Below are 10,381 nucleotides of genomic sequence, written 5' to 3'. Positions count from 1 at the left end.
CAGCAGTCGAGTTTTTAAACAGGTAAGCACACTAACCTCATAGAACTTCAATTTTACCTGACATTTGAATCACTTGTGTAGCCTACTTTCTGATATCTGATCAATCAATCTGAATCTGTCAATACTGAGAACGCTGCTGTTTATCTGGATGCTTATGCTATATTTGAATCTGTATTTGAAACTATAGGGACACTATTATAACACAGCATTATTCATCTGCAAGGACAAGGCAACAGGGTACATATTATTTACACTGTAAACTGAGCCTCGTATCGATGTGACAGGGTCCCAGTATTAAAAATAGAAACGGATATATTGACTATGGACCTGTAAAAAGTCCTTAATGATATGAATGACAGATGGTTGAATGACTGATGGTATTGGCATGATCGTTAAATTCCCAGTACTGATTCTCAATACATGACTAAACTAAAAATAATAACTTTAAATATTAATAATGTAGTTGACTTGCAATAACCTACTTCTACAATTTGAGTGTTAAAGTGCATTGTTGTGAATATAATTGATCTGGTCTAGATGCAGTCCAGTGCATTACTTCAATTTGTTCATTTTTGGAAAGGGCACCTACTTATTTTCTTGCTTGTTCCAGAAATGCACCCTCTCCTCCAGCTCTGCCAATACTGAAGCTCTGACTGAAACTGTTCACCTTTTCACAAACGAAGTTATAGCCACATTACCATCTTGATACGAGATTTCCTCTTTGGGACTTCTGCATTAAAAGTGCTCAGTTTTTGTGTAATGTGATCATTTGTATTCACTCACAGTAAGCTGCATGCCCTCACAGTTCATTATATAATTCTGTATTCTTCAGCACACTGGCTGGACATCCATAAAAGTCACGCTAACAAAGGGTCAGGCTCAGTATCTTTACATTTGCTGGAAACATAAACTGCTATTTTGAACTGCCTGGTCTAAATATAGTACAACAATGGTCTAGTATTACATTCACATCAACTCAACACTGATGTTATTGATTAGCATGAAGCATGTTGACTGATCTGACTTCCTAAATATTTCCAGTTACAGAAAAGTCACTTGGGAATTTCTCATCAACAAAAATGGATGAATTCTTAATGGAAAGTGTCTCAGACTTTTAGAAATCATATTGTGTGTTCAAACTGTGTTCACTGACTTTGATGCATTAGACATGGGTTTTGTAAGAGCTGTAGGGGCCATTTTGAGGACTTTTAACCTGGTGAGTATGGATGAATTCAGACTCTATATCAGCGTTTTTGGAAATGACTTTCTCAATAGATTTATTTTAGTTGTTGTTGTTATAGGTGTTCAAACCTGTAAAGCAGTTTATGTTTGTAGAGGGCTAAATAAATGTATAGAAATAAAATTAACATACAATTTGGGCAAGCAACAGACACAAATCTTGCAGGTGAATCCTCCTTAAAGTACTGTAGATGTATCTGTAGATGTATCTTCTAAAAAGGAATAATTTATTTAAACAACTGTAAAAAAAAAAAAAAAAAAAAAAAAAAAAAAAGGTTCATTCTCTATCAAAACCCCTCTGTTGTTGCAGATCTTGTCTCCAGCTGAGCTCCTCTCTGTCTCTCTGACCATGAGTGTGTGCAGCAGGAAGGCGCTGACCCTCCTCAGCAGTGTGTTTGCTCTGAGCGCTCTGGGGCTGCTGGGAGTGGCAGTCAGCACAGACTTCTGGCTCTACCTGGAGGAGGGTGTCATCATACCCCTCAACCAGACCACCGACATCAAGAGCTCCCTGCACTCAGGCCTGTGGAGGGTCTGCTTCCTGGTCGGTGAGTGTGTCTGTCTCTGGGGACGGGGACAGAGCGACTTTTAATAGGGTCAGATGGAGCTAATTTCATTTACTTTTGCATTTTTATTTTTCAAGGTTTGTTAGTTGGCTAGTAATCAAACTCAACAACAGAACAGTCACGGTTTAAAAACTGCAAACATCTCAGCTATTTTGGTAACATAAAATTTTCTGCAAACAATAAAAAATGGGGGTATTTTTTGTAAAAAGAAAAAAAAAGGCTATCTCTGTAGTTCAAGTCTTTAATATGAAAAAAACAAAACAAAAACAAACAAACACACATATACATAATAAAAAGTTTAAATCCGTCCAATGGTATGAGGCTATACAACAAAAGCAATGCTACTCTTCTTTCCATAGTAGTTATACCAGTCACATGGCGTTTGCCCACAGGTTACACTCTGATTAAAAGTCATTTAATGCCTAAATCTAAATGTGACAGTTGTACAGAGAGGACTCTGGGGGGGATCCCTGTGTCACAGCGACAGGGCATCAGTGCAAATGACATCGCTGTCACAAAGACCAACTGATTACAAATGAAAAATATACTTAAGTTTCTATATCATTTGTAAATAATAATGAACAATAATAAATGATGAAGATCGGATAAAAGTACTGCTGTTTCAAGTTGTTACATCTTCCATTCAATATTGTAATGCATTTTAATGGAAAGAACTGTGACTGAAGTATTAAAGTTAAAATCAGAGGTCCATTTTAAAGCTGAACAAAAACATACATGAAATAATCTCTAAATATAAACAAGACCACAACTGCAAAAGACACAGATTAATGCAGATTTAGAATGACTGCTCTAGATACAGACTGGAGATGTTGTGTCTTGGCAGAGGTCTGCTCGCTCCCATTGTTTTTTCAATTATGTTATTGGAGACGTACACATTCTTATAAGTTATTAATGTGATAACTCAGTTTGTCAGTATGTACAAATGTAAACATTATTGAAATGGTCAGATGGTCATTATTGTCATATGGTTTCACTCGTTCCTCTGTTTCCTCTCCCACTGTGATAGCACACCACCTCCCACCTGCTCCACCTGGTCACCCGCTCCTGTCTCTCTCTTCAGCTTCTCATTACTCCACACTCACTCAATCTTCTGTCACAGTGTCTTAACCAATCCTTTGTTTATTGAGGCTCAACTTCTGATTGTTTTTTCTTATCTCAGGTGAAGAAAAAGGTCGCTGCTTTACCATTGAGTACATTATGCCCATGAATGTGCAGATGACATCAGAGTCCACTGTAAATGTGCTAAGTGAGTACAAATCTACAGTGACTTTGATACAGAGAAAACACATTTCATTTCTAAATATATAGTAATAGGAATCAATTATAAAAGTTGTCAGTTTGTATTGTATTTTAAACAGGGTGCCCATGAAAAAGAGAGTACAAGTGCTCTCATTAGGTTCCCCTGTATAAGTAAAGAGAAAGAAAGAAAGAAAGAGAGCCGAGACTACACCTACTTGCATTAAAGATTAAAGCATAGATTGGGCTAAAAACAATAGGTGATAGCATTTAAGTTTGCTGCATAAAGAAGCCGATTTGAACTTCAAAATTATCCAGATTAGTAGTTATATAAACTGTAAAAACATTATTGAGCAAAGAGGACTAAAGCACACACAAATAAACTGAATTGTCCAACTATATAAATATCCACTTTGTTGATTTCCACTTAATATTTGATTTCTCTGTTGTGTGTAGAGATGATCCGCTCAGCCACGCCCTTTCCTCTGGTCAGTCTGTTCTTCATGTTCATTGGCTTCGTCCTGAACAACATTGGACACGTGCGCCCACACCGCACCATCCTGGCCTTCGTCTCCGGCATCTTCTTCATCCTCTCAGGTTCACCTTGCTCTCGAAGGTCGCTTCATTCTAAATGTTTTCTCTGATTTGATGTTTTGTTTCTTGTGGTCGGCCCAGGCTTGGCTCTGGTGGTTGGTCTGGTGCTGTACATTTCCAGTATCAATGATGAAGTTTTGAATCGGACCAAAAGCAGTGAGGCCTACTTCTCCTATAAGTACGGATGGTCTTTTGCTTTCGCCGCCATTTCTTTCCTGCTTACGGAGGTATGAGAATATGATAATATTCACTAATGTCTCAATACAAATGAAACGTACAGTGTGTGTGTGTCTGTGTGTGTGTGTGTGTGTATATGTGGGTGTGTGTGTCGGGGTGTGTGGGTGTGTGTCTGTGTGTGTGCACGTCTGTATGTATGTATGTGTGTATGTGTGTGTGTATGTGAGTGTGTATGTATCTGTATATGTGTCTGTATGTATGTCTGTATGTGTGTGCATGTGTGTAGGGGTGTGTGGGTGTGTGTGTGTGTGTGTATGTGAGTGGGGGTGTATCTGTATATGTGTCTGTATGTGTGTGTATGTGTGTCTATGTGTGTGTGTCGGGGTGCGTGTGTGTGTGTATGTGAGTGTGTATGTATCTGTATATGTGTCTGTATGTGTGTGTGTCTGTATGTGTGTGTATGTGTGTCTATGTGTCCGTGTCTGTGCGTGTGTTTATGTGTATATATGTGTGTGTGTGTCTGTCTGTCTGTATGTGTGTGTGTCTGTCTGTGTCGGGGTGGGTGTGTGGGTGTGTGTGTGCGTGTGTGTGCCTGTGTTGTGTGTGTGTGCCTGTGTTGTGTGTACCAGTGTTGTGTGTGTGTGGGGGGGGGGGGTGTGTGTGTGTGTGTGTGTGTGTGTGTGTCTGTGTCGTGTTTTCAGAAGTCTCTTATGCCATCCAGTGGTCACATACTGAAACTACATGCACAGATGAGCGTGTTAGTGTGTAATAAGAGTGTGTAAAATGCTATTATTACAGTGTTGATTAGTTGTTGTTGCTCTCGCAGAGTGCTGGTGTGATGTCAGTGTATTTGTTCATGAAGAGATACTCTGCGGAGGAGATGTACCAGCCGCGCCACGCTGCTTTCTACCGGCCGCGCCTCAGTAACTGCTCGGACCACTCGGGACAGTTTCTGCACCCTGAAGCCTGGTCTCGAGGACGCAGCCCCTCGGACATCTCCAGTGACGCATCCCTCCAGATGAGCACCAGTTACCCTGCACTGCTCAAATGTCCCGAATATGACCAGGTGTCCTCCTCTCCATGCTGAGACCTCAAGGGCCTCAGGGACTGTCTATAGACACACTGTATACTTATTATACACTGAACAATGTCTTCTTTTCTTTTATATATTTTTTTAATATATTTGCTAGAAATCTCTTGCACAATAAGTTGAGAAGAAAAACTAAATTAGGACAATATTTGTATTGTGAAAATGTAACATTGGAAATGTGATGTTCCAGTTGGAAATTCAATGTATATGTAAACATATTGTACATTACTTGTTGAAACAGTGCATTTTACAGATCACTGTAAATACAGTATGAGACACCCTGTGTAAAATAACAACAGTTAATGTTTCCCCTCTAGGAGGCGCTGTTTCTACACTATCACTGACCATGGTAATTGCATATTATTGTCATTCCTCAGTGACACCATAATGTGAATGTCTTTTCAGAAAGATGTAACATTAGGACCGTTGCCATAGCATTTAACAACTTAAAACAAAAATAGCAGGTCTTTTGAATGATGAAATGTTCTTAAAATGTTGCCTTTTCACAGGATGCTAAAACCTATGAATAAATGTCAGCGCTCTACAATATAATAATATTAGCAACAACTCTAGATACTTTTTTAAGCTTAGTAATAAATGAGTAAATAATTATAATAAATACTGCTGTAACTCATAAGGTCATATTTCTGTCCATTGTCGTTTGAGTTCTCACTCTTAACTCTTGAGGGCGCTCTTGTCTCAGTGTTACTTGACTTTCATTTGGCTCTCCCGCTGGGAGACTTGAGCCTGCTTTCAGGTAATTAATAAGTGCATGTTAATGACAGAGCACTGTAGTATTCAGGGTCTGTCACTGGTCTCCCGTGAGAAGACTCTGTAATTCATTAATGATGTCTTCACTGTAAATATGTAGGTCAAGATCAGCATCAATAATAAATGTGCCATACAGCTGCAGTTGGCATTATATATTCTTTATGTAGATACATGTCATGTGCAATGTTACCAATAGATTTTACAGAATATAAAATAACAATTGCCCACATGGGCAGTACAATATTGTGCCTTAGACACAAGGCGTTCATTTATTTTACAAATCACACATAGAAAACTAACAGTTTACTTTATAGTTTGACATCATCTTCAATATTAGATATCACTTTGCTAATATTATAAACATTGCATCAGTTATTTTTCTATAGTCTTCATAAATATAACCACTTTACATCAGTCATGGCTTATTAATGACAAGAACAATCTCTTCCATATTATGTATTTGTATGATTAGGTTTAAGGCTTAGTAAGAATATCCCAAACATCAGCTGATGCAACTTCTGCCAATTGGCTCCAACATGTCCCACATGTGCATTCTACAACAGAGACCAGAAACCTATACATGATATATACACACATAACTTAAGTGTAGAATAACATTTACAGGGAATAAACCATTTCACAAAGCAAATAAATACAAATCAACAACTGGTTATATTATATTAAGATGAACACAAAAGCAAGCAATCGACTGAAGGATTACAAACCAAATACAAACTAGGTTACAACAATACGCTGACCTTCACTGACACAGGCCAAAGACGAGGGAGAAATGAGCTTAATTAGACTGGTACCCATTAGGCTAAAGCAAAGCCACAGAAAAACCCCTTAGTCCACCAAGGGAGTTCCTCAGCCTCTGCAAAAGTCCCATATCTATAGAACTAATATAAAACGTGTGCACTTTTCACAAACACATAAATCAGCCCAGCTGACGTCTACACTAAACCTGAACCTGAGCCAGTGCTGTTGTTTTTGAGGTTACTCTGGCGCCATGACACCTGCAGAGACCCTCAGAGTGACATGGTCAAAGGGTGCTGTCACACATCTGTCCACCAGTCATCTCCACTGCACCTTTATATCTGATAAAGCACAGTGGAGGTGCATCACACTAAGTGCCATGTGCACTGACAGCATGCACACGTCATTCACAAACAAACATAGTCTATGGTCACCACATGCAAACATGGCCACTGTCCTGGTCATGACAGAAGCCCACACAGTGATGTTCCTCAATAAGACTCTGTAGAGGACAGTTTGATGACAGGTTTCCGTGGAGATGAGGGTGACATCAGTGAAGAGACCTGGTTTGAGAAAGATTGTCACTTCTTGTTGGCAACACGTCTCTTCCTGGTGGCCAACATGTCGTAGAAGGGGTCTCTGCTGATGCTGGCCCTGGAGAAGTCAATCAAAACACAGTAATGAAATTAATAACAAGGCCACGTGAGAGGACACTCAAGCATCTTTGATGTAGAAATGTAGCCACATCTACACAAACCCCTGCCTCAAATAGATCAAAAAAGAAAAAAAAAACTTTATACAGTGACCTAGTTTGGTTTCCATGGTTCCCGCCATCCCCCCTCCAAATTTTCCCTTTTTCTCTGGTTTTGCTGTAACATCTAAATGATCCCTGCCCCAGGACTGTGTGGAGGAAGTACTGCTGCAGGTGAGTGGTCTAAAAGAGGACAAATAATGCCACCCCAGATTATGGACTCTTCACAACCTGCACTGAAGCAAAAGAACAGTGTGTTACAATATCGAGTGAGTCAGGACATTAGGGTTCCACTGAAGAGCCCAGTTTAACGGTTATAAAATCCCATTAGCTCAGAAGAGGAAGAGAATAAAGCCCCCGCTGTGGATATCTTTCATTCATTTTACAGTGTCACACAACAAAAACAACCATCACATAACACACTTAATTATTATTTCCCATCAATCACAACAAATGATTGCAGAATCAAAACAAAAACAATAGTATTGAAAGAATAACTATTCAGTAAAATAAAAGCTGTTTTTAGTGTGACCACATGTCCTCTCAGACCTCTAGAATAGAATAGAGCGCCCTCTTCAGTTGTGTTTTATGGGGGTTGCAGGCTCAGCCTCTGGATTTTTTATAGAGATTTGACTAATCTCTCATCTCTTCCTCAGGGAACTCTCTCTCTCTGTGAATATGGAGAGGAAAGAGGAGGAGGGGGACTGTTCTACATTACAACATACTGTACAATGCTCTGATCTGCTGAACCAACTGTCTTTGACATTGCACCATATTCTGTGTGGATGACAATAGAGCATTCAACATGGGTCAATGGAAACAAGGTTAACTGTAGGTTAGGTATTCAAGAGAGGTACACACTAAATAAAGTATGTACACGAGTGTAATATAACATTATGGACACTTATGCATGGTCTCATACAGAGCATGGCGGAGTTTGCATGTTTCTCCTGTGGGTGGGTTTCTTTCAGGGACTCTGGTTTCTCCCATGAACCCAAAACATGCACAATAGGTAAAATCCCCCAAGGTAGTCCTGACCAAGCATAGTTCAACATTTGTAGATAGATTCCTGGACACTACACTGTGGCACGCACTGTTCCTCTCATTAGGCCTGTCAAGATAGCAGATTTTGGAAGTAAATGTTGCTGAAGAAAAAATAAACGATAATATTGAAACTTATTTATGCCACTGACACAATAACAACAAAAGGTTCCCAACTAGTACTAAGAAAATGTACCCACGATAGATATTGGTCACCAAAACTTATTGTTCTATCTAACATATATTGAACAATAAGTTGATATAGTATTTATTGTGACAGGCGTACCTGACATTGAAGGATGCAGAGGACACATTTCCCTACAATAAAATATACCTTAACCTTAACCCTCATCATAACCAGCCTTTATAACTTTTTCAATCTGAGGCAGTTTCAATCAAATGTCAGTGGTGGAAGAAGTACTCAATTTTGTTACTTAAGTGAAAGTACAGATACCAGAGCAAAAAAATTTAAAAATGTAGTGGAGCAGAAAGTACAGACACCTGCTCTCAAATGTAGTGGAGTAAAAGTAAAAAGCATCCCGTTTAAAATTTTCTGAAGTAAAGTACAGATACCTACATTACTCGAGCACAGTACTTCACTACTTTTACTTCGTAACCTTCCACCACTGCATACTGAACATAGCAGGAACAAAGCAGCTCTAAGATGCTCTGCCCCGGCTATTACTCCTGTTCCAACACATACACTAATATTTAAAACACTGAAAAGCAACCTGTTTCCACGGCAGAACAGAACAACTCACTGTACTCAAAGGGAGACTTACTTAATAGATTTAATCCACTCTTCTTTCTCCTCTGGCGTCGGAGCAGATATCCTGTACACCACATGGTTCCCCTCCACTACACGTCCGTCTGCCTCTGTCTTACAGGCTTTGATCACCTGGCCTTTGTGATTAGGATTGTACAGCTCAAAACAATTCTGCGCAGAGACAAAAAGCACCAGCATTATCAGCCTTCACTGTCAGCGACTTTTTGATTTGGGAAATACTAGAGATCTGGAGTAATACTATGTAGACTCACTGGTTTTCTGGGCTCCTCCACCTCTCTGATGCTTAAGTTTTCTAGAGGAATGATCCCACGAGGCTCCTTGTCCTGAATAACAAGAAGGAAATAAGTTTTAAATAATGTTAAAATGTGTTAATATTACAAAACTTCATAATATTAATCTGGATTTGAGATGCCATAGTGTGGAACATTCCAGGCAAAGCAATAACATGGAAACAATGTGGCAGACACTGTGAAAGAAGTTTGACAGTGCACGTTTAACTCGAAAAAAATCAAATTTATAATAGTGGTATATAAAGTTTCATTACTCCATTCGCACATGGTATGAGCTGAAATAAATTGAAATTGAATTGAATTGAAATTCTGAAGTAATTTTAACAAATCTAAAGTATGGCTCATTATTGAATAGAACTGGCAGAGGAAATATAATTCAAGGTTGGAGTTTGACGTGGTTTTAATGTGGTGTGGAGCGGTGCATGCAGAGGTCAGGACATAATGAAGGATAATATGGGGCTATGTAGAGGACAGTGCTGATGTAGCAGAGACACACTGATACTGGAGTGTTCTTACAGTCACAGAGGAAAAACGTTTATGCACAGTTTGCAAAAATGATGACTTTCAATTTCATAAAAAAAGACTTACCGTTGTGTATTCAAAGTAATAGAGGCAGTTGTCTGTCAGGATGAACCAGCGCCTCTTCCAGGTTTTCACCCGGCCCCCTGACAGGAAGAGGAAGAAGAGACAACTCAGACCGACAGGCTCCAACCAGGAAGTCAACAGCTATTCACTTTTACCACCACTACTGGCTATTGGCAAATTTATGGCAAAGCTTTATAAAGTATATGTCATGTTATGTATATGTTATATTTAAAGGTGTCCTGTAGGGATGTGCAAATGATTAAAATGTAACTGTAAATTATTACTCCAATATATTTCAATGATATGGTTGCTCATTCGGCTCCCTCAAAACTTGGGGCAAAAAAAATTATGAAAGGAAGAAATTTTGATCCTCATTCAAACCAGTCACAGTGAGTTCTAAAACATAACTCAACTCAACATATAATAAAATAATACAACTATATCCCCTTTACAGGAACACATAACAACTAAAATTTCAAC

General features: G+C 39.0%; 2 protein-coding genes across 3 annotated transcripts in view; one reads left to right on the top strand and one right to left on the bottom strand.

The window, feature by feature from the left end:
• The first annotated feature begins 1,573 nt into the window (after positions 1–1,573).
• Positions 1,574–4,927, top strand: cacng5b (calcium channel, voltage-dependent, gamma subunit 5b). 2 transcript variants are annotated; one of them, XM_055223521.1, is made up of 6 exons: positions 1,589–1,780; positions 2,022–2,057; positions 2,979–3,069; positions 3,516–3,656; positions 3,735–3,880; positions 4,657–4,927. In XM_055223521.1, the coding sequence occupies exons 1-6, from the start codon at positions 1,589–1,591 to the stop codon at positions 4,915–4,917; spliced, it is 867 nt and encodes a 288-aa protein (XP_055079496.1). In that variant the 3' UTR covers positions 4,918–4,927. The 2 variants fall into 2 exon arrangements, with proteins under 2 accessions (XP_033827232.1, XP_055079496.1); XM_033971341.2 differs by lacking the exon at positions 2,022–2,057 and having other exon boundaries at positions 1,574–1,784; positions 2,983–3,069.
• Positions 4,928–5,833: 906 nt separating this feature from the next.
• The window catches only part of cyth3b (cytohesin 3b), a 29,879-nt gene continuing 25,331 nt past the window's right edge, over positions 5,834–10,381 (bottom strand). The window contains exons 10-13 of the mRNA XM_033971105.2: positions 9,905–9,981; positions 9,278–9,349; positions 9,022–9,176; positions 5,834–7,101 (exon numbers count right to left, since the gene is read on the bottom strand). Coding sequence (XP_033826996.1) covers positions 7,029–7,101; positions 9,022–9,176; positions 9,278–9,349; positions 9,905–9,981 — 377 coding nt within the window. The 3' untranslated portion in view covers positions 5,834–7,028. The remainder of the gene's footprint in view (positions 7,102–9,021; positions 9,177–9,277; positions 9,350–9,904; positions 9,982–10,381) is intronic.

The sequence above is a fragment of the Periophthalmus magnuspinnatus genome, chromosome 8, assembly GCF_009829125.3.
Source record: "Periophthalmus magnuspinnatus isolate fPerMag1 chromosome 8, fPerMag1.2.pri, whole genome shotgun sequence".
NCBI classification, from domain to species: Eukaryota; Metazoa; Chordata; class Actinopteri; order Gobiiformes; family Gobiidae; genus Periophthalmus; species Periophthalmus magnuspinnatus.
Note: the sequence above shows the minus strand (reverse complement) of the source record. Positions and strands in the feature narration are given on the sequence as shown.